General features: G+C 47.5%; 1 protein-coding gene across 1 annotated transcript; it reads left to right on the forward strand.

The window, feature by feature from the left end:
• Positions 1-831: 831 nt before the first annotated feature.
• Positions 832-21341, forward strand: QSOX2 (quiescin sulfhydryl oxidase 2). Its single transcript, XM_058159421.1, has 12 exons — positions 832-1175; positions 5523-5623; positions 5922-5970; positions 6517-6625; positions 7170-7260; positions 7849-7994; positions 9665-9805; positions 10733-10862; positions 13773-13895; positions 14645-14795; positions 16320-16508; positions 18301-21341. Exons 1-12 carry the CDS (start codon positions 893-895, stop codon positions 18834-18836), a joined length of 2049 nt encoding a protein of 682 aa, XP_058015404.1. The 5' UTR covers positions 832-892; the 3' UTR covers positions 18837-21341.
• Positions 21342-24140: the final 2799 nt, after the last annotated feature.

Here is a 24140-nt window from a genome sequence, read left to right on the forward strand (position 1 = left end):
GGAGGGGGAAAGGAAAGGGAAGGAGAAAAGAGAAAAAAGGGTAGGTGGAGGAAGGAAGGAAAGATGGGAAGGAGAAGGAGAAGGAACAAAAGAAAAATGGAGAGAGGGAGGGAGGGAGGGAGGAAGGAAGGAGATGGGAATGAGAAGGAGAGAAGGAGGGAAAGAGGGAGAGGAAAAGGAAAAAAAGGAGAAAAAGAGAAAGAAGGGAAGATGGAGGAAGGAAAGATGGAAAGGGAAAAGGAGAAGAAAGGAAACTGGAATGGAGAAAGAGGGAGGAGATAGGAATGAGAAGGAGAGAGAGAAGGAAGGAAAGAGGGAGGGGAAAAGGAAGAGGAAGGAGAAAAAGAGAAAGAAGGGAAGGTGGAGGAAGGAAGGAAAGATGGAAAGGGGAAATAGGAGAAGGAAAGAAAGTGGAATGGAGAAAGAGGAAGGAAGGAAGGAGGGAATGAGAAGGAGAGAGAGAAGGAAGGAAAGAGGGAGGGGGAAAAGGAAGAGGAAGGAGAAAAGAGAAAGAAGGGAGGTGGAGGAAGGAAAGAGGGAAAGGGAAAAGGAGAAGAAATGAAAGTGGAATGGAGAAAGAGAGGGAGGAAGAGTTTCCAGCGGCCCCTCTGGGGAAGGGGAAAGGAAAGGAAAGGCTAGGGGGGAAGCCAAGCCGGAAGGGCAGGGGACGATGGGCTCTGAGGTCCCAGCCGGGAGAAGCCAAGGGAGCGGCGGGCGCCAGCTTGACGGAGGCTGCAGCCTCCCGGTGGCCAGGAAGTCCCGCCCCCTGGGCCGCTGATTGGGCGCTGTGCAGTGGGCGTGGCGGAGGGCCCGCCCCCGTCTCCAGGGCCGGCGGCCCGTTGCTAAGGGAGGCCTTCGAGGCCTGGGTGTCGCCCGGCCTTCCGGACCGGTCATGGCGGCGGCGGCGGCGGCGGCTTGGGGCTCCTGCCCGGCGCCCCTCGGGCCGCGGCGGGCGCTGCGATGCCTCTTAGCGCTGCTGGCGATGGCGGCGCCTCCGGCCGTGGCGCGGCTGTACCAAGCCGGCGTGGACCCGGTGTGGGTGCTGGAGGGCGGCGCGGTGCGGGAGGCGCTGCGGGACTCGGCCTCGGCCTGGCTGGTGCAGTTCTACTCCTCGTCCTGCGGACACTGCGTGGCCTTTGCGCCCACCTGGCGCGCCTTGGCGGGGGACGTCCACGGTGAGCCGGGGATGATGGGAGAGGGAGTCCAACGCCGCCCCCCCCCAAGTGGTTCTCCCTTTGGGGAAGAGAAACCCCCCCCCACCCCCATCCTTTGCACCGCCTGCAACCCAGCGCCCCCCGTCCCATCATCCCCAGCCTGAAGGGGAAGGAAGTGAAGGCATCACCTTTGAGGGCGCCCGGTTGGGGAAGCAGCGCTGGGAAGGCAGCCTAGTTTCGAGGCTTCATCTCAGGTTTATTTAATTAATTAATTAGGGTTTAGTTCAGAGGTGAAATCCAGCAGGTTCTGGAGAACCGGTAGCGGAAATGTTGAGCAGTTCAGAGAACCGGCAAATACCACCTCTGGCTGGCCCCAGGAGTGGGGTGGGAATGGGGATTTTGCAGTATCCTTCCCCTGAGGTGGGGAGGGAATGGGGATTTTGCAGTATCCTTCCCCCAGGAGTGGGGAGGGAATGGGGATTTTGCAGTATCCTTCCCCTGAGGTGGGGAGGGAATGGGGATTTTGCAATAGCCTTCCCCCAGAAATGGGGAGGGAATGGGGATTTTGCAGTATCCTTCCCCCAGGAGTGGGGAGGGAATGGGGATTTTGCAGTAGCCTTCCCCTGAGGTGGGGAGGGAATGGGGATTTTGCAGTATCCTTCCCCCAGGAGTGGGGAGGGAATGGGGATTTTGCAGTATCCTTCCCCAGGAGTGGGGAGGGAATGGGGATTTTGCAGTATCCTTCCCCTGAGGTGGGGAGGGAATGGGGATTTTGCAATAGCCTTCCTCCAGGAGTAGGGAGGGAATGGGGATTTTGCAGTATCCTTCCCCCAGGAGTGGGGAGGGAATGGGGATTTTGCAGTATCCTTCCCCCAGGAGTGGGGAGGGAATGGGGATTTTGCAGTAACCTCCTCCTGCCATGCCCACCAAGCCACGCTCACAGAACCGGTAGTAAAAAAAATTTAGATTTCACCACTGGTTTTAATTGCAGTGTGACCCTGGCAACTGGGCATTTTTGCACCCCGGTTCTTGACTCTTTGGGTCTTCCTTCTGGTGGTTCTGGACCCCATGGAGAACTTGCAACCGTTTGCCCAAGAAGGAAGATCATTTGCAAGCAGAGAGAGTTTGCCAACTGTAAATTTTCCATTCTCTGGATTTTTTTAAAAAAAAATTCTGTGATAAGGGCTGAATTCTCCAGTCTCTTCAGGCAATCTTCCTTGGCTGCCCTCCAGATATGGGGACCTCTAACTCCCCTCATCCTCCCAATTGGAGAGGGTGGTGGGATGAGTAAGCCTTCTCCTCTGCTGGCTGTCCATCTGCAGAAAGAGGCTCCACAGCTTCTCCATGGAAGTTGTGGCTCGATCTCTAGGCTAGATCTTAGATCCACACATGGGTAGGACCCTGAAAAGCATGGAGCAGATCCTTGAGCTGCAGAGATTCCCCACCCCACCCCACCTTCAAAGATCTCCTGATACAATTGAGGCCCAGAGTTCTGGGTGGATCAATGGGCTGGTTGACTCCTGGTTGGCCTGGGCAACCTTGAAAGATATGGACTTCAGGTAAGAGGTTCTTCTGCTTTCTTATCAGAGGGAGTTGGAAATTAGACATCTTAAGATAGCTGAACTACAATTCCCAGGGACCTCCCCATTGACTGTTCTGGCTGAGATTGCTGGGATCTGTAGTCCAACAAGTTCTGAAGGCTCCCATACTCTTCACTTGATTGATTGACTATGCACCATCAAATCAGTGTCAATTCTTAGCAGCTCCATAGATAGATTTTCTCCAGGATGAACTTACTCTATTTTGTATATTTTCGTTGAGTTACAGGTTCAGTTCTAGCATTCTCAGTGTCATTGAAAAAGTACTTTCTAGAGGAGCTCAGATACTGATTTTTTTATTCCTGAATATTACCCATCAAAGAAACTTTGTCTGGGAATATTTTGTCCCTTTTCATGGACTGAATTGCAGCTTAAGTGCCTTTTGTCCAATGAGAAATGAACATGTCATTCTGACATAGTATCTCAGCAGCTGAGAAAAGTGGCATATTTTCTAAACACTCCAAGGCAACGTGTCAATAACAGTGTGGTTTCTTTTGTGTGTTCAGCTGAGTGAGGACATTAGTATGCTTTTATGCAACAACACGTTCTTTCCATGCGTTCCCTTTTTAGCTTAAAGGGAGCAAACAGGAAGAAGACTTTGAGAGGACATATTGTATTTGGTGTGGCAAGCTTTGAAACTTGCACGATGGAGAAATCTCGGACGTTTCAAAATGTTTGGGATTTAGCAGCTAGTCCTTCTTGTGCAGCAGGCACTTTTGCTTGAAAGAGCTGCCTTGTGCAAATCAAGAGCGTAGGAAGCTGAATCTTGAAGTCAGTAAGTAGCCAAAACAGTGTTTCTCAACCTCAGCAACTTTTAAGATGAGTGGACTTGAATTCCCAGAATTCCCAAGCCAACCAAGAACCCCAAACCCAGAGCCACTCGGTCTTGCCCGGGGTTCAGTGTCAACCCATTGCTCCCCATCCTGCTCCTGGCAGCCTCCAGGAACTGAGAGAGGGAATGAGAGGTCATGGCATCGCTTAACTCCCCACGGGCTGAGGCAGACAGCTGGGTATCATCAGCTTATTGATGGTATCTCAGTCCATGGTGATGGATGATCTCACCCAACGGCTTCATGTAGATGTTAAACGGAGGCCGAGAGCGTACCAAGCCCTTCCCTTCAGGACTCCGCAAAGCAGTGGGCGAGGGGCCCGGTTAGGTAGTACAATCACTCACACATCTACTTCAAAAGAAGTCCAGCTGAGTTTGTTGAGGCCTCTGATGGGATTTGCAGAAAAGAGAACTAGATTGTTCCTTTACCACTCAAATATCAAAGTAAAAATGATTGGTGTTCGTGAAAACATATGTCCTGATGTCTTAACAAATTCTCACTTAACCACTCGTCCTTGTACTGTTCTTTATGATGCTTGAAATGTATATAGTTATCTTAGCAGGAATACTATACAGGAAAAAATATCTCTCATTTTTTTAATCAGTGGAGTTTCTAAGCAAAATGCCGTCTTGATAATTAAACTACTTCTTGAATGCTGTAGGACATGAATACGGTTATAGTGCCAGAAAATGTTCATGAGCAAATTGAGTGTTTCTTATAGTTTGTTTTCTTACAATTGAAACTGACACGGATAAGGCAAAGAAGCAATACAGATAATCCTCAACTTATAGCCATTCGTTCAGTGACAATTCAAAGTCACAACGGCATTAAAAAAATTGACTTTTGACTGTTTTTCGCACTTAACCATTGCAGCATCCCCATGGTCACGTGTTCAAACTTCAGATGCTGGGCAACTGGCGAGTACTTACGACGGCTGCAATGTCCCAGGGTCACGTGGTCTCCTTTTGCGGCCTTCTGACAAGCAAAGTTTTCCTTTCCTTCCCCCTCTGAGGCTGCCTTTTGTGAATGGCCCAGACCCGCCTCCCAGCTGGCGCACTTAACCAAGTGTTTGGGTTGAGGCTGGCTTGCATTGTGAAAAAGGCGACATTTGCATGTCCTTTGTAAGGCTCACTTCATTGTAGTTGTAGGGCTGGAGATGGCAGGGAGGGGCGAAGAAGAGAAGAACAACAGTGCGGAATCATGAATGAAGCAGATAACCCGAAGCCAAACATTTCAAGCTTGCGGTTTTATTCAGTGGCAAACTAGCTTGCTCCCTATTGTGTGTTCACCCATCTGTTCCAAAATGCTGATGGTTATCCTGGTGCCTGTTGCGTTGACAGCGTCCCATTTACAATGGCCATTTGCATCCTGTTCATAAACACCGCATCTGTTTAATAAGTAAACAAAGAGAAGGTGGATTTTTTTGCAGCCCTCCGAGGAACATCTGGCTTGGGGTTTTAAGTCACTTCTAGCAAGATGGAAGGCTGTATACATTTAATAAATGAAGGATGCTTCTAAGTTTTTCTCCCCCCTCTTTTTTTTTTTATGGAAGCATTTCTTTTTAGGGTGGGTTTTATTTCCCAGGGTTTTCGAAAGAGAAGCAGCTATGCTCATTTTGTCTTTTTCTCTGGCAGACTTGTGCTTTTTAAAGGACAAGAACAGTCCTCTTATCCATAACAGGTTCTTTTAAAACTGTTCATTCCAAAGAAAAGTAAATTTTTCACATTTCATAAAGTTAGTTCTTAACTGAGATGTCTACAGCATTGTCATTAAATTTCTATTTTGGCGTTTGGGGCCAAGTTCGCAAAAATTCTTTGTGTGTCTAAGCACACTTGGCCAAAAAAGGCGTGTGTGTTCCTGGATGTCGAGGACCTTGGAACTGTGGGGTGTACACACATTCTGCACCCAAGTGAAAGAATCTGACCCTCGTTTCCTTTCAGAGTGGGAGCCAGCGATCAGAATTGGCGTGCTGGACTGCGGAGATGAGAAAAACTACGAACAGTGTAAAGAGTATGGAATTCAGTATTATCCCACTTTCAGGGTAAGTAATTTCCCACTTCCTAGAAATGGTTGCCCTTTGATTTGGCCCCACGGAGTTTGAAATGTGCAGGGAAGGATTTCCCGTGGAAATTTAAATCCAGAACTGGGCTGTTCCTTCACTGCTCAAATCTGAGTCGCTCTGCACTTCTCCGTTAGCATCTGTTTGTTTTTTTGGGTCAGTGCTTTTAAAACACGTGGGTGATTATATTTAGAGTCGGACCGCTCTACCTTCGGGGTTTTATTAATTTAGGCTGTTCTAAGCAAAACCTTTTTTTTTTCTCCCCTCCCCTCCCTTCCAGTATTTCAAAGCTTTTACCAAGCAGTTTACAGTTGGAGAAAACCATCACGGTAAGTTCACATGCCAGCCTCCTTTCTCCTTGAAGATCACTCCCAGCCACCTTGTGTCTAAATCCGCAGGACGAATGTCCCTTAAGGGCACGAAGCACATTCTGTGCAGCGGCAGCAGCCCTAATCAGCCAAGTCAGTAAGGAAAAGAGGGTTGAAGTGAGGTCACGGGCTGGCATCCCTAACTTGAAAGATGCTAAAGGCAGTCCTCAGCCTACGACCAAAATTGAGCCCAAAATATCCATTTTCAAGCAAGACTGCTGTTAAGCGAGTTCTGTCCCGTTTTACGACCTATTTTGCCAGAGTTGTTAAGTGATTTCGTACAGTTAGCAACACTGAACAACTGTCATAAATATGAGCCAGTTGCCAAAAGTGTCGATTTTGATCATGCCCTTCAAAGCCCTGCTCCTTTCCTGCTGTGTCTTGCCAAACCCCATTGGATGTTCAGCGGATGTTCATAGGAGGGATGAGTGAAGCGCTTTGCCAGATGCCAAGAAAGGTTCCCTTTCTGGATACCTGCCTGAATGCCACCCTTTTCTCTTTCCTCAGCAACCTCAGATCGGGATCTTCAGACCATCCGCCAAACAATGATTGATTTTCTGCAGAACCATTCCCGAGAAGCAAAACCACCAGCCTGTCCCACTTTGGAGCCAACTCTGTGAGTCCCTTGCAGGCATCGAAGCATCCTGGGCTAAAAAAAAGAAAGAAAGGAAGGAAGAAAGAAAGAAAGAAATGCCCAGAGGGGGCTTTCTTGTAGTACCAGTAAAGGAGAATTTCAGGGTGGAAATGAGGGGTCCCTGGCGTTCTCTGCACCAGAAAACAAACAAACCCCAAAGCAGGGCCACTACAAATACAGCAGCGTCTCATGGCGCACTCAGAAAGCCAAACAAGATATTTTGAGATCTGTTTTGTTGTTTGTTTATTACAGTGATTTATTTCCTTCTTCTCAAGAGGATCGTTCTCCCAACGAAAACTGCATAAACAGTTGTGAATAAAAGCCCCAGAAATGATTTCTTTTTAGTAGCAAACTGGGTAAAAAGCTTTTTCATAATTTCGGCTGCTTGACAATAAGTTGAAAACACTTGTACATAAGCCATAGATATTATTATCAGTAAATGTCTTCTTACCTTTATCTCTCCCGTGAGTTTTTCATTAATTTTTCCTAAATTAATTGATTATTCTTTATTATTTGTTCTTAACAGGCCAGAAGAAGTATTTTCCCTTTTCAATAAACACCATCAGCATTATACTGCCATCATTTTTGAGAGCGGGAGCTCATATCTTGGCCGAGAGGTAATGTAAAACCAATGAAGGTAACGTAAACTGGAAAAGTCCCAGTTCTCTTTTAGATGTAAGGGTGGCTTAAGTCTCTTGGTATCTACCTCTGGGGTTGGAATGCACCCTCATCCAGCCTTCCAGCCTTTACTTTGTAAGCATGGAAAGAAGACAATTCCTTCCATGGCCAAATTCATTCAGACTCTGTAGTTGTTCAGAAGAATGCCGGAGTCGGAAGTGGCCTTATAGGTCCTTTAGTCCAACTCCCAGCTCAAGCAGGAGACCCTGTATCAGAGTATCCAACCTTGGCCGCTTGGAGGCTCGTGGACTTCCAACTTCCAATGCATCTTTATCACTTTGCCAAAAATAATATCGGCAGCAGGCCTAAGCAGTTATTTACAAACAAATCCCATTTAAACGTAGTGGGATTATCTCCCAGCTAAGCCTGTGAGGGCTCTTCATTTTTTTTTCCTGGTCTCTTAAGTGCCAATCTTTGTGAAGCTGGGTCTGAGCAAACTTTGCTGGGTGTGAGCAGACTTTGCCTCTGTTTGCAGTAGTGACTAAACACACAGCAGCGCTGGTAACTCTGTACGTTTTCCCCTCCAGGTGATCTTGGACCTGGGTCAGTATGAAAAGATCGCTATCAAACGGGTTCTAAACTCTGAGACAGCTTTACTTGAAAAACTTGGCATTACTTCGGTCCCTTCATTGTACCTGGTTTATCCCAATGGATCCCATGGATTAGTTAACAAGTAAGTGTTGATGAATGTGAGTTTGTGGGTCCTGCATTTCGGAAACCTTAAAGCTGTGTGTCTCAACATTTGGCCCTCTTAAGATGGGCGGACTTCAACTCCCAGAATGCTGGCTGGAGAATCCTGGGAGTTGAAGTCCGCCCGTCTTAAAGTGGCCAAGGTTGAGAAACATTACGTGAAAGTAATTTTAGGATCCTCTTTGGTAGCTCCAGATATAATAGGTTAAGCTAGAGCAGGCAATTGATGGGAGGTATGATGTTGGGAACCCATTAGGTAACTGCTTATTTGCTCATGTGCTGGAAAAAAATCCCCAAATTGAGCCATCAATCCACTGTGCAAAACTCTGTAAGTTGTCAGTCACCTCTTGATTTATGGAGAAGTCTGTTGTTTGATGTATTCTGTGTATCACTTTGTATTCAGTCTAAAAAAGGTTTGTCTATGTAGCTGCTAAGACTTGGCAATAATCATCATCCTGGTGTTTAATTTTAATTTTTAACTTCTTCTTTTGCGCTTTTTAACTTTTATGATAATGTAAGCTGCCCAGAATCACTGTATTAGTGATTATAAATTTTTACAACCATCCCAGGGTTTCTGTATTTGCACATGAGATTTTGGCTTCCCTTTAAAAGTTTGTTTTTTAAAAAAATTGTGGGCTGCAGTGATAGTTGGGCTGGGGGTTGCTGCAGTCATGTCTGTAACTATTTTGCAAATTCCTGGTATGTGCAAGATGGTCAGAATTCTTAACCAAGTAGAATTTGGGCAAGAACATGCTTCAGTAATGACTGGGTGACCCTGGTGGCTTGGAATTGGGTGAGTTACCTGGGCAAGGTGTGCCAATCTGCAGGCTGTGCCAAAGGAAACAGAGAGTTGATAACAAGGAGCTCTTTAGCTACCTGTATCGCAGAGGGCCAAATAAATATTCAAGTAGCCCAGCTACTTATCTAGAGGATGCTAGGGCACCAGTTCTAAGCGTCTTGCCTTGATAAGTACAGGTAGTACTTGCAACAGATAGAGCCCTGGTGGCACTATTAGAGTGCAGCATTGCAGGCTGACTCTGCCCACTGCCAGGAGTTCGATCCTGACCGGCTCAAGGTTGACTCAGCCTTCCATCCTTCCGAGGTCGGTCAAATGAGGAACCAGAGCGTTGGGGGCAAGAGGCTGACTCTGTAAAACCTCTTAGAGATGGCTGTGAAGCGATATATAAGCCTTAAGTGCTATTGTCATTGTTAGTCCTTGATTTACAGCCACAGTTGAGCCCAAAATTTTTGTTGCTAAACGAGACAGCTGTTAAGTGAGTTTTACCCCATTTTACAACCTTTCTGGCTGCAGTTGTTAAGAGACTCCCTGCAGCTGTTAAGTTAGTAACACGGTTGTTAAGCGGATCTAGCTTCCCCAGTCGCAAAAGGGGATCGCATGACCCTGGCACACTGCGGCCGTCATAAATATGAACTGGTTGCCAAGCACGCAAAATTGTGAGGGAAATGGTCACTTTTTTCAGTGCCACTGTAAGTTCGAATGGACACACAGCAAATGGTTGTAAGTTGGGGGTTTCCTGTATATAGCATTTATTGGGAAAATTTCAGGCAAGCAACCAGCAGCCCCTGAACTTCTGTAGCCTGTTTAGCTTGAGTTTGTTTTTTTTAACTTTTATACTGTCCTTCCATACACAGTTTGAAGCCTCTTCGGTCTTTCTTTTCTTCCCATTTAAAGTCACTCCCGGGAGTTAGACGAAAACCCACTTCCCCACTCCCACTTCTCCAGCAAAAGAGACCAGAAAACACGAACATCAAGGAATGGAAAGAGTTTGACCAGTAAGCAGTTCTCCGGTTCTCTTTAAACAGCGTTTTATTTTGCCATTTTGCCTTTTCTCCCACTTTTGAATGTGCGGCTTCAGAACGAACGATGGTTTTACGTTATTTGGGCTGCCTTTGCAGGCGAACCTCTCCAGAACTTCCGTGGGATTTCAAAAGCCGCATTTCAAAAATGGCCAGAACCGTTTGAACCTTTTGGTGGGTTTTAAAGGGCAGATCTCTTTTGCCCACTGCAACAACCCTTGTAAGGTGGGTTTGGGTTAAGAGAGAGTGACTGGCCCATAAAATGGAGGCTACACTCTGGAGACGGAGTGTGAGGTAGAGACTGCAGTGGCGTGTCCTTGCTGGAATCTTGAACGCTATAGCAAAAATGCTCATAATAATATTGCAAGTTTCTCTTGCACTTGTCAAGTCATTTTGATAATTACTTTAAATCTGTGTCTTTTAGAATATGCTCCTTGAATTTCACAATTCAAGGAATTGGGGCTTCTTTTAATTTGCACTTGATGTGTCCATGCTGTAGATTCCAAGAGTCAGCTACAAAACAGAATCTCCCAAGCTTGGTAACTTTAAGCTGGGCGGGCTTCAATTCCCAGCATGGCTGGCTGGGGAATTCTGGGAGTCGAAGTCCACACAGCTTAAAGTTGCCGTGGTTGTGAAGGACTTCTCTAAAGGGTGAAACTTCAGCTTTGCACCATATATGCATGCAGATTTATAATGGTAATAATTGTCTCTGCAAACATGGAGGGATCCCTGCCCAGATGTAAATCTGGCCCCTCTAGATACCAACAGTAGCCTAATAACAGAAGCTGCTAAAGATAAATCTCAGGTGTAAAAACTCCAGCTCTTTAATATTCCTACTTCCTCACTTGTGCAGGCAAAGTAAACCTGCCACATTTTAAACTATCTGTGTCTCTTGCTTTTCAGGTCCAAATTGTATATGGCTGACCTTGAATCTGGGCTGCATTATTTGTTCAGGGTCGAACTTGCCACCCACAAAATCCTAGAAGGCTCTGAGCTGAGGACCTTGAAAGACTTTGTCCTACTCCTGGCCAAGGTGAACGCTCTCACTGGGCTTTTCATTGGGCTTTGCAGGCGAACCTCTCAGAACTTCCGTGGATTTCAAAAGCCGCATTTCAAAAATGGCCAGAACTGTTTGAACCTTTTGGTGGGTTTTAAAGGGCAAATCTCTTTTGCCCACTGCAACAACCCTTGTAAGGTGGGTTTGGGTTAAGAGAGAGTGACTGGCCCATAAAATGGAGGCTACACTCAGGACACGGAGTGTGAGGTAGAGACTGCAGTGGCGTGTCCTTGCTGGAATCTTGAACGCTATAGCAAAAATGCTCATAATAATATTGCAAGTTTCTCTTGCACTTGTCAAGTCATTTTGATAATTACTTTAAATCTGTGTCTTTTAGAATATGCTCCTTGAATTTCACAATTCGAGGAATTGGGGCTTCTTTTAATTTGCACTTGATGTGTCCATGCTGTAGATTCCAAGAGTCAGCTACAAAACAGAATCTCCCAAGCTTGGTAACTTTAAGCTGGGCGGGTTTCAATTCCCAGCATGGCTGGCTGGGGAATTCTGGGAGTCGAAGTCCACACAGCTTAAAGTTGCCGTGGTTGCGAACGACTGCTCTAAAGGGTGAAACTTCAGCTTTGCACCATATATGCATGCAGATTTATAATGGTAATAATTGTCTCTGCAAACATGGAGGGATCCCTGCCCAGATGTAAATCTGGCCCCTCTGGCTACCAACAGGAGCCTAATAACAGAAGCTGCTAAAGATAAATCTCAGGTGTAAAAACTCCAGCTCTTTAATATTCCTACTTCCTCACTTGTGCAGGCAAAGTAAACCTGCCACATTTTAAACTATCTGTGTCTCTTGCTTTTCAGGTCCAAATTGTATATGGCTGACCTTGAATCTGGGCTGCATTATTTGTTCAGGGTCGAACTTGCCACCCACAAAATCCTAGAAGGCACTGAGCTGAGGACCTTGAAAGACTTTGTCCTACTTCTGGCCAAGGTGAATGCTCTCACTGGGCTTTTCATTGGGCTTTGCAGAGCGCGGGAAATCACGCTGAGCGGGGAGCTCTCCTTAAGCTCCAGGACTCGCCTGAGTCTTCGGAGAAGGGCGGTATATAAATTTAAATAATAAATAAATAAATAAATAAATAATGGATGTTTGATGCATTTATGGGGAAGGAGAAGATGGGATTCCTATCTGGAGGCCAAATAGCCCATTCAGAAAGGCCCAATTAGAATCAGGACTTTTCACTGCTGCCTTTCTCCGTCAATTTTTACAGCCCTTTGAGGACTAGTCTGTGCCAAGGAGATTTGCAGGGTCCAATCACCGGGACCAGAGGTTTTACTCTTCCGAGTTTTTGAACTCCTGCTGGAGCCCATCCTCGGGGAACTTCCAGAAGAGGGTGTGCTTTGAGCTATTCTTTGTGTGGTATTTATAGGGTGCCACAACCAGGCATCCTCTAAATACCTGGGGATTGAAATCCATACCTCTTAAAAGTTGCCAAGGTTAAGAAACGCAGCTTTAGAACATTGGTTTTCATCTTAAGACTCCTGACTTGATAAGACTTGAATATGGAATCTCCTGTTTTGGGGTGATCTTGCCAAAGAGCTCACCCCGTTTGGCCATGTTTTCCAAGGTGCAGAACCTGCTTCATCAGAAGTGGCATTGGGCCTCTCCCTGTGTCCAGCAAAGGCCTTCACAGCCAGGCCTTTTGAAACCCGGGCTCTTGCTAAAGGATGTTTAACTGCACATCTGTTTCTGTCTGTATCTCCGCATTGGAAAGCCCCTGGGTCATCCTGCTTGGATGGAAATATAAGATATAAATCAGAGAAGTCAATAACGATAAATAGGTAGATTGGTTGTTCGGCAGCATCTGGGAATAAAAACATTTCAAAGAGAGGATTTTGTTTTAGTTGAGAAGGGAATGCTGTGATAAAGATGAATTAGCTCAAGAGTTCCCTGAGCGGCCCAGGGAAGCGCCAGCTTTGATTGCAAAAAACCAAAGATTTTTATCTTGTAGAAAGAAATTTGCTATCCCCGAAGGCTGGGCAGCTTTTTCCAAATGGGGCCAATTTAATCTAGTTCAGTGGTTAAGACAACAGGCTAGAAACCAGCAGACTCTTTGAGTTCTAGTCCTGCCTTAGGCATGAAAGCCAGCTGAGTGAGTGACTTTCGGCCGGTCCTTCTCTCCCAACCCAACCCACCTCACAGGGTTGTCGTTGTGGAGAAAAGAAGTGGAGGAAGGAGTATTAGGTATATAACAAGACAAGAAACAATGGATGGAAACCAGTCAAGGAGAGGAGCAACCTAGAACTAAAGAGAAATTTCCTAAAGATGAGAATGGTTAACCAATTGGAGCAGAAGTTGCCTTCAGCAGTTGTGGGTTCTCCATCACTGGAAGCTTTTAAGAAGAGACTGGACAGCCATTTGTCTGAAGCAGTACAGGGTCTTTTGCTTGAACAAGGGGTTGGACTAAAAGACCTCCTAGGTCCCTTCCAACTCCGTCATTCGATGTATGTTCACCACCTTATTTATAAAAATAATAAAGGTGAGATTTTAACACAAGTAAATAAAGAAATAATCACACCTCACCACCACCACCACCCCAGTCAGCTCACATAGGTTATTAAATCTTCCAGCCAACCTAGCACTAAAACAGATAATCCTGCTGTAGGGTACCTTGCCCAAAGGAAGGGCTGCGTGTGGAGCCCTCTCCAGCTGATCCATTTTAAACAGAATAGCTGAACTTCAGTTTCTCAAGTTGACTTCAGTTTCAGCTTTTGCTCTCTGATGGTTTGTGAAACCTGGTTGTGTTGCCTTGTAGTTGTTTCCCCCTCCCACACCTGCGCCCCTGCTGGCTTCAGAGGAAGGGGAAAAAGTATCAGATGCAGCAACTCGGATTCCTTGAAGACCTGTCACTAACTTGGCTTTTTCTTCAGCTCTTTCCTGGCCGTCAACCTGTGATGAAGTCGCTGGAGACCTTACAGGTGTGGCTGCTGAGTCTCCCGTTGGACCGGATCCCCTACGATGCCATCTTGGATCTGCTCAACAATAAAATGCATGTAAGCGACTGCTAGGGTCTTGGTTGGAGACGTAGATTTAGTAAACAAAAGAAGGGGAAAAACAGGAGGAGGAGCAGGAGCAGGAAAGAAAAAGAAAAAAGGAAAGGAGGGAGGGAGGGAGGGAGGGAGGAAGATGGGAGGAAGGAAGGAGGAGAATAGAATTACAGGTAGTCTTCAACATACGACCGGTTGCTTAAGGACCATTTAAAGTTACAATGGACTTATTTACCACCCATCCTTGGAAGTTACAATTCTCACTCATGCACTCATGATTGCATCTTGGGTGCTTGGCAGCTGGCTTGCGTTTACAGCCAGTTGCAGCACCCCGTGCCACGTGACCACAATTTGCAAAGTTTACAACCGTTATCGGTTGTAAAAAAACAAACAAAAAAACCCCCCCACCCATTCTGAAGAATGGATTTACTTTACAATAGTGGTGAGTCCCTTGGTCAGATAGCTGTATGTAGTCCTCGATTTACAACCACAATAGACCCAGGAATTTCTTCCCTTTCTTCCTCCCTCCTCCCTTCCTCCCTTCTTTCTCTTCCCCCTTTTTTTCCTTCATCCTCTTCTTCCTCTTCCCTTTCTTTTAAAAGTTAGATGAATCCCTCAAGATGTTAGTCTAGGACCAGGAACTTCTAAAATTCTCCTCTGGGTGTCAGCTGTACCACAATAGATTTCTGTCTAACTCACCGTTGTGAAAGAGTGTGTGGAAATGCGGCCTCATCCAATCTTTTCCCCCTTTCTAGATCTCTGGCCTGTTTCTGCCCAGCCAGCTCCAGTGGGTCGGGTGTCAGGGCAGCCAGGTGGGACTGAGAGGCTACACCTGTTCCTTCTGGAAGCTCTTCCACACCTTAACAGTCCAAGCAGCAGCCCAGCCCAGAGCCTTGCTCAACACAGGTAAGGGGAAAAGAGGGTGAATGCCCCTGCAGGTGAAGAGTGGCTGGCAGGGAGAGGGGAACTTAAATGGCACCCCAGCTGCTTTAATATTGGCTGAGTAAACAACTCAGCCTTTGCCAGGGGTGGCATGATAGCAGCTTCCAGATTTCTCAACGCCTTCAACAATGACAGACCTTCTAATGTACTTCAGCACAAAAAGGAAATCCTGTGTCTTTATGGCTTTCAAAATAAAGAGGGTCTCCTTTAATTAATACCCTGGTGTAAGAAACATCTCCGGCTGTGAGCTACAGCTAGAACATGGTTTGAACTGGGTCATTTTACCAGATTTTCTTCTCTGGGAGCTGGTTGAAAGTTTCAACCCATTTTCCCAGCTCAGTGCAACGGCCGGGCATTCCTTTTCTGCCGGTCTGGTTGTGATCAAGGCCATTTCTTGTAACGGGAGAATTGGGTCAGGCCGAAGCAGCAGGATTATGCCTTTGAGGGTTTCCTCTTCTTATTGCTTGCTTTAATTCCCGCCTCCTAGAGAGCCCCTAATCCTCCCAGCCACAGGTGGAGTTTTATGGTTCTTGCCCATTTTAAAGATTAGAAGGATCCAGAATGGAGGCAGTTTTGCGGGGAAAGAGAAAGGAAGGATTAGGCCAAGAGGCATGACATCTGTTTACAAGGTACAAGGGGCTAATAAAATGAAACGCACACACATACAATAGCCGCTTTGCCGTCTCTTTTCTTATAACTGTTGAGAATCCAGAGGAAAGATTCTGCACAGGAAGTGTGGAATAAAATTTCTCTCTTTTCCAAAGGGAGTCTTCCCTCCTCCCTCGGCCTTAAGATCAGAGTTCCACTAAGAGAAGTGAGATATCTTATGAACAAGTAAGTCGTTCAAAAGGGAAAATTGAGCAAGAAATTGCTCAGAGTTGTTTCCCTTATCTCTTCCCAGCTCTTGGCAGAGAAAGGAAGAATATTTAAGTGTCCACCATGCTGGACAGCTATTAGACTAAAAACAGGTACAGATAGTCCTCCGCTTACGACCACAATTGAGGCCAGAATTTATGTTGTTAAGTGAGACATTCGTTGAACGGATTTTTCCCCATTGTACAACCTTTCTCGCCACGGTTGTTAAGTGACTCTGGCTTCCCCACAGAAGGTCATGAAAGGGAATCACGTGGTGACCATCATAAATATGACCCAGTTGCCAAGCATCTGAATTCTAATCGCATGATCATGGGGGAAGCTGCAATGGTCGTCAGTCCCTTTTTCTCAGTGCCGTCATAACTTGGAACGGTCACGCTATGGGTGGTTGTAAGTCGAGGACTACTTGTGAGTCCAGAATAAGAAACAGGAAGAGGGAAACACTCGGGCTAAGTGCAATTAAATCCGATGCTTGATGAAAACGAGGAAGGAAGAAGGTTTAAGTTCTTTGATTTGGAGTCGCCAGAGGCAAACCTGGGATGTTGACCTGAGATGACATCCCGCGTCCGGCCAGGGAACGATCCACAGACTCCTTTTGTCGGTTGCTCCTTGCAGGCTTTGAAGACAATCCCCGGGTGGTTCTCCAGATCATGCAGAGATACGTCCAGGATTTCTTTGGCTGCCGAGCCTGTGCTGAGCACTTCGGGGAGATGGCCAGGGCGTCGTTGGATACCGTGAAGAGCTGGGACGAAGCTGTGCTGTGGCTCTGGGAGAAGCACAATGTGGTCAACGCCCGACTGGCAGGTAGTTTTCAGGGGACAACTTGGCCCTTCGAATGGCTTTTTCCTGTCACGGTGACTGGGGAGGGGGGGAGGGCAGGGAGGGCAGAGAGTCCGTCTTCCAATCAGTCTTGATTCCTGCCAGGTTTTTTACAAGTGGTTTCCCATTCCTAGGGCTAAGAGAGAATGATGGGCCCAGCTGGCTTCATGGGTTGATGCAGCCTAGGACTGCATTAGCTTTTCTGTGCTGCAGCTGCCAAAAAAAGCTTCAGTCGATCAGAATAGAGCTGGAGGGGACCTTGGAGGTCTTCTAGTCCAACCCCTTGCTCAAGCAGCAAAGCCTATACCATTTCACACAGGGGGCTGCCCAGTCTTTTCTTAATAAACCTCCAGGGACGAAGCACCTACAACCTCTGAAGGCAAGCCGTTCCACTGGTTAATTGTCCTCACGGTTAAGAAGTTTCTCCTTAGGTCCAGGTTGCTTCTCTCCTTGATTAATTTCCATCCGTTCTTTCTTGCCTTGCCTTCTGGTGCTTTGGGAGATAAGTTGACCCCCCCCTCCTCTCTGTGGCAGCCCCTCAAATACTGGAACATTACTATCATGTCATTCCTAGTCCTTCCTTTCTCTAGACTGGCCGGACCCAATTCCTGCAACCATTCTTCATTTGTTTTTTTGTCTCTGGGCCTTTAATCATCTTACTTGCTCTTGTAACACAGCCCTAGGTTGCATCAATGAAGGGAGACCATCAAGCTCACGAGAACTGATAGTACCACTTTATACTGCACTAAAGAGGCCAAACTTGGAATATACTGTGTCTAGTTCTGGTCACCATGATACAAAAAAGATGCATATTTAATCAAACGTTTGATTAAATAAAGAAGCCAATGAGCAGTGATCACAGATCAATGTTGTCTTCATTTGGCTCGTCTGTTCTCGCCTGGGGCCTGGAGGGTGGAGGGGGATGATGGAATAGAGTGTTCTGACCTAGGCTCCCTTCAAAAGCAGGAAGCAGGAATTGGTCCTGGCAAAACTTCTTTTATTTACACGACTGTGAATTACTTTCATTCATAGTCAGCAAGTTTTGTCCAAACAGTTGGTCAAGGGAATAATTATCAACACAGACCTTATCTCGCTTGGCAAGCTGCCACGTAACTTGTTTCCAAACGCAGGGCAAGGCAAAACTTGGCACAGAGTCTCTTAGAGTCACGAACAAAACTTTCCACTCTTGAAACTACCAAAAAAAGGAATTGTTTCCTGCAAAATCCCCCTCCCTGTTTGCTCCTCTTTTGCTTCCCATGGGAGGGGCCAATCATCTCCAAGGTGTGGCTTTACATCCCAGTCGACCCTGCTTCCTTAGTTGTTCTTGTCTCCTGGCAGCTCTGCACATGCGCACACTGGGAACAGGCCCCAGCTGTTCCTCTGCCTCACTGCTGTCTATCTTCCTCTCTGCCTCCGACACAGAGCCCTCGTCCGAGCTTTCCCCAACCCCCAGGACTGGCCCAAGTTCCTCCCCAACCTCCTCACTGTCCGACTCTGCTGCCAGCGGGCCACAACACAGAGAATTTCCCATCTCCTCCTCCTCACTTTGCTCCCTCCCACTTAGTTTTATCTTAGTTGAACTTTTAAAATCTAAGACCCTTCTTGTTTTAAATGTTTTATACTATATACTATCCAAGCTCTGTAAGCCGCCTAGAGTCACCTTGGGCAAGATGGCTGGCACACAAGTTTGGTAAATAAATAAATAAATACTCAGTTCCTAAACTAATGCAACCCCTGGTGTTTCCTGTCTCTCCCCACCCCCTTCTTCTTCCGACAGGCGATTTGAGTGAAGACCCCCAGTTCCCCAAAGTGCAGTGGCCCACCCTGGCCCTTTGTCCCGCCTGCCACAAGGTGACCCAAGGCCCCTCTGCCTGGGACAAGACGCAGGTGGTCCAGTTCCTGAAACAGCATTATGGCAGCCACAACCTCGTCCACACCTACCTCGAAGAAGCCAACAAAGCCGAACAACAAGAGGCCCAAGATGGAGGAGAAGTGCTTCCGAAGGAAGCCGCTCGGGAGGCCAACAAGGGCCAAGATCCAAAAAAGTTCTTGGGCTCAAAGTCCAAAGGTTTGGATCCCGTGATAGCCAAGGAGGACTCCGTAATCGATCCAGGGAAAAGGCCAGCTGGCTCGGTAGTGGAACAGGAAAGGAAGCAGGCGGTGTCATTCTTGGGAGTGGGCTTCTCCAACATCGACATGAGCCTCTGCATCGTCCTCTACGTCGCATCGTCTTTATTTTTAATGATCATGTTCTTTTTCTTCCGCGTGAGATCCAAGCGCTGGAAAGTGAGACACAACCGTCCCTTCGTATAGCGGATCCATCGGAAATCATGTTTCGGTCTGGAAACGGCTCTCTTGTACTCCCCTGCAACTCGGGTAGCAGGGAATCAGGGATTTTTTTCTCTTTTTTACAGCGCAGTGTTTTAAATTTCATGAGACCGTGCCATTGTTCCTCATCCTCATTCGCTGATGATCTGCTTCTCTGCTATTGGACACTTTGAATTTGGAACAGTGTAGAAAAAGGTGTTTTTCTGAAGAAATTAAAACTGTTCCGGTGATCTTTTTCCTTGGGTTACCTAGAGTGCTGTGGTTTATAAAATGGTTCAAGAAAATCAGGATGCTTGGAGGGTGCTAAATAGGTGCTTATAACAGCAATCAAATATGAGTGCAAACATTTAGATGACCACTATAGAATATAATCCAACCAGTGTCTTTAAATACTTTAAAAGAGCTGAGCAAACTCAGAGACAGCCTAAGAAAAATTCCATGGATAAAAATCATAAATGGGGAAACAACTCACGAAGCATGGGAAACTCTGAAAAATATTATCATAAAAGCCCAGTCTAAGACAATACTACTGAAAAAGAAAAACGAGAAATCCAAGAAGAAGCCAGCATGATTGCACAAAAATCTTTATGACAGATTGAAACACAAAAACCTTAAGTACAAAAAATGGAAAGAGGGACACAATAACCAAGGCAGAATATCAGCAGATAGCCTAAATTTGCGAAGATGAAGTCAGGAAAGCAAAGGCTCAGAATGAACGAAGACTTGCAATGAAAGTCAAAGATAATTTTAAAAACCGTTTCTTTCAACATATAAATAACAAGAAAAAAGGAAACAGTCGGTCCACTAAAGAGAGAAGATGGCAAGGAAGTATCAGGCAACAGAGAGAAAGCAGAGCTGCTTAACTCATTTTTTGCACAAAGAATGCACGGAAAAAGAAACTAGCCCAATCTACCAAAAAACATAATTGTAAAGGACAGAATAGAAATAAAAATTAAACAAGAACATGGTAAGAGAACACCTGTCTGGTCTCGATGAATATAAATCACCGAGACCCGATGGATTTCATCCCATAGTTCTGAAGGAGCTGGCTGATGTTATCTCAAAACCATTGTACCATATCTTTAAAAAATCCTGGAGCACCAGGGAACTACCAGAGGATTGGAAAAGAGTTGATGTGGTTTCCATCCTCAAAGAAGGGAAAGAAACAGACCCAGAAAACTATAGACCAATCAGCCTAACATCAATATCTGGGGAAATACTGGGAGTGGGGGAGACAGATCTGTGAACAATTGGAAACAAATAAAGTTATAACTAGTAGCCAGGACAGGTTTGTTAAAAACAGATCATGCCAAACCAATCTTATTTCATTCTTTGACTATATTAGTAGACCAGCAAAATGCTGTGGACGACTTCAGCAAGGCATTCGACAAACTTACTTCTTGGTAAATGGATTTGTAACTGCCTGACAGACCATACTGCATCTACAAGGAGGGAATTAAGAAGTGGGCTGCCTTCCGTCTTGGGCCCAGTACTCTTCATGATCTTCAGAAAGGACTTAGATGAGGGAATAGAAGGGGAACTCATCAGATTCACAGATGACTCCTAGGCTGGACTAGAAGGCCTCCAAGGCCCCTTCCGGATCCATCCTGATCGACTAGACCCGTGATGGCGAACCGATGGCACGTGTGCCAGAGGTGGCATGCAGTCCCTCTCTGATGGCATGCGAGCCGTCGCCTCAGTTCAGCTCCGCTGCGCATGTGCCCGAGCCTCCTGCTGGCCAGCTGGTCTTCAGGTCTCTGCCGTACATATGGGGGGCGTGGCGTGTGCGAGGGGTCTGCATGCATGCATGCGCAGGAAGTCTGTGTGCAGGGGATGCTCGTGCATTACATTTTGGGGGTTCGGGGATGCACATGTGTATTTGCCTGCGCACGCACTTTGGGCACTCGGTCCGGAAAAAGTTAGCCATCCTTGGACTAGACGAGGCAAAGAGATGAGAAAAAGCAAGTTCCAGGCTGCCCTCTAGTGGTCTTCTAGTCCAGCCCCTTGGTTTTTGCCGCCTTCTGTCTGCACTCAGCAGCCCAGTTCTGGATAGTGAGGGGAGCAGGCCAAAGGCTGACCCTGGGTGGGGCATCAAAGGGAGGAAACCCCCAGAAAAGGGGTCGCAGGAATCTTCAATCAGCTGCCCTCTGGCATGGTGCAATTGGAAGGACAGGACCGGTGGGGGTCCTTGAGTGGGTGAGGTCTCCATCCCCCACACAGGGTGAAATCTAGATGGCTGGGGTGGCTGTCATGTTTGCTCGGATCAGGTGCTTGCTTTGCTTCGTCTTTCAAGTTGGAGCAAGCAAGCAACAGACTGGGAATCTGAGCATCTGCGGATTTTTAAAATATTGAATTCCCCTCTAAATCCATCCCTTCCCTCTTTTCTTTCCATCTTTGTGGCCTCGCTTCTCTTTCCTCCCCTCCTTTTTTCTCCTTTCTTTTTGTTTGTAAGATTTGCCAATAAAGCTTTCTGAATCCCAGCTCCTGCCTCTCTTCTGTGGGTTTTGGAAACGCTCTGCCTTTAGTGGTGGATCCCGAGGCAACCAGGGTGGGTGGGTAGGCTGGGGCGTGCGTGGAGAAAATGAAGGGGCATCTACTTACTCGCTCTAGTAACTAGAACCAACTCAGCCCCCTTGACACTCTATCAAGGGACGGGAAGGAAATAAAAATACCGTATAAATTGAATTTGTTACAAATTAAATTTAAATTGCCATGTAAATTCATTTATTTAATAAACTCAGGTAGTCCTCGACTTGCAACAGGTCATTTTCATACTTAACGACCTTTCCAGCATCCCCAAGATCACGTGATTAAAATTCAGATGCTTGGCAACTGCTTCATGCTTATGACCGTTGCTGTGTCCCAAGGTCATGTGACCCACCTTGGGCAACCTGACAAGAAAAGTTGATGGGGATGCCAGATTCATTTTAACAACTGGGTGATTCACTTATCAACTGCAGGGATTCGCTTAACAATTGTGGCAAGAAAGGCCGTAAAATGGGCAGAACTTAACAAATGTCTCTCTTGACAACAGAAATTTTGGGCTCAATTGTGGTCGTAAGTCGAGGACTATCTGTAGGTCGCAGCCCTTGTCAAATGCAATTACCATCAGTGGTATGTCTGCACATGGCTGTTCCTCCTCCAGAGGTTGTGGGTGCTCCATCACTCGAGGCTTTCAAAAAGAGACTGGACAGCCATTTGTCCAGAAAGACGTAGAGTCCTGCTTCAGCAAGGGGTTGGACTAGAAGACCTCCAAGGTCCCTTCCAACTCTGCCCATTCTTTATTCTCTTTGTGTCTGCGTTCACCTAACCAGGATTAATCTGTGAAAGGTGAGCTGCATCCACGGGGAATCCGGGCAAAGTTAAGGGGGGGGGGCTTTCTTCTTGGCTTCAGGAGAGGCAGCAATCCAACTTCTTTGCATATTTGCGAGCTTCCGGGATTAACGGGCGTCTCTTCAGCACCGCGGACAGCTCTCCCTGAGATGCGTTGCCCCCTCAAGCCTTTGTTTTGCTGACAGCCGGGCGGGGCAACAGGAGGAGCGATGATGGGGTGGGGGGTGTTCAAGTGACGCCGGGCAAGTTGGGAGGGGGAAATCCCTCACCGCCTTGTCCCCCCCCCCCCGCTGCGTCCCCCGCGGCCACTCCCCCTCCAACCCCTCGCCAGCCACCCGACCTGCTCTGTTGCATTCCGGTTGGAGACTCCCGGAGTTGCCAGCCACCGTCCCTCGGGCCAAGGCTGGGGGGGAGGGAGGGGGGTGTCTTTATTTCGGCATCCCGCCGAGCTCCCTCTTCCTCCGACCCCGGGCGGAGGTCTCTTCTCCGGCCGGGCAGCTCAGCGCCATGCTGCTGGAGCGCGCCCGCGGGGAGAAAGCGGCCCCGGCCGAGCCCTGCGCCTTCAGCAGGAACCCAGGTAAGTCAGCCCCGACGGGCGCCGCCGACAAACGCCCGGGGCTGCGGGGAGAGGACAGGTTTCTGCGGGACTCACAAAGGCGACCTGTCCCCGGCTGGCCCGCGGGGGAGACTTTCTTCCCTCTGGGGAGAGTCACCTGTTCTGCGCTCCCGCCGCCCCCAGCATCCCGATTTTAGGAAGGACTCTCAATCTTTCGCTGAGCGATTCGCTGAGCGAAATGGGACGGTTATTCTCGTTTGCGCAGCTCTTATTCTCCTTCATTTGCGCTGAAGGTTAAAATCATTCTTGTCTTCTCGACCTTTCCTTCTCCTTCTCCAAGGAGGCCCCCGCTGTAAACTTTTGGGGACAGATTGTGGGGTTTTCCTTTCATCTTTTACCTCCTGATTGCTTTTATTATTCTTTTCCTTCCTTCCTTCCTTCCTCCCTCCCTCCCTCCCTCCCTCCCTCCTTTCTTTCTTTCTTTCTTTCTTTCTTTCTTTCTTTCTTTCTCTTTCTTTCTTTCTTCCTCCCTCCCTCCTTCCCTCCCTCCCTCCTTCCCTCCTTCCCTCTTTCTTTCTTTCTTTCTTTCTTTCTTTCTTTCTTTCTTTCTTTCTTTCTTTCTTTCTTTTCCTTGACACAGGTCTTTCCTGGAGGAAGGGATCCATTCAAAGAATCCGGGTTCAATTTACAGATACCCTATGCTTAATAAGACATCCTCCTCCCCAATTTCCTCTTCAGTCAGTGGGAAAACTCAACACAGGTGGCGAGGGGGGCCACATTATTTTGGGGATAGAGGGGAGGAAAGAGAGAAGAAAAAAACCGCCAGGCCTCCGTTGGGGAGAGGAGAGGCTGCCCCCCCCCCAGCTCACCCGAAGTCGTTAGGACGCGCCTGGCTTGGCCGGACTGAACAGCTGCCAGGCGCGTCTCTTTCCAGCCCAGGGACCTCCCAGAGTGGCGGCTCTCCCGACCACGGAAAGTGCCCTCCCACCGCGGTTCCACTTTCACTCTGCCAGGAGACCCTCCAGGGCAGCGGGTCAACCTTGGTCCAGGCCCCCAAGCACTCCTGAAGGTCAGCTCGGGACCCAGAAGTCCTTTACCCGTTTGGAGGTCTTTTGCGAGCCGGGCGAGCTGCTTCCGACTCTCCGCCGCTCAAGAGAGGCTTGGAAGGAGGGAAAGGGTGAACTCCAAGCCCGCCTCCAGGGCATCTGTTGCCCGGCGTGCAGCTGGAGAAGCCACAAGTGAGCCGCGTCTCTCCTGTATGGCGTGGTTCGTTTCGGGAGGGTCGCTTGGCCCCACCGGCTTCTTCTCTGCCCACTCCTTTGAGCGCCCGAGGGGTAGAAAGAAAGGCGGATTTCTTAAAACCGGGAATAAATTGGCTCGTCCTTAGAACTCCGACTTGC

This window comes from Ahaetulla prasina, chromosome 16, assembly GCF_028640845.1.
Source record: "Ahaetulla prasina isolate Xishuangbanna chromosome 16, ASM2864084v1, whole genome shotgun sequence".
Lineage (NCBI taxonomy): Eukaryota > Metazoa > Chordata > Lepidosauria > Squamata > Colubridae > Ahaetulla > Ahaetulla prasina.

Excerpts from the sequence above, each read along its gene's own strand:
- QSOX2 (XM_058159421.1), top strand. The coding sequence starts at position 893 with ATGGCGGCGGCGGCGGCGGCGGCTTGGGGCTCCTGCCCGGCGCCCCTC. Across the intron at positions 1,176-5,522 it reads CTTGGCGGGGGACGTCCACG|AGTGGGAGCCAGCGATCAGA; the intron begins GTGAGCCGGGGA and ends GTTTCCTTTCAG. Across the intron at positions 9,806-10,732 it reads GAATGGAAAGAGTTTGACCA|GTCCAAATTGTATATGGCTG; the intron begins GTAAGCAGTTCT and ends CTTGCTTTTCAG.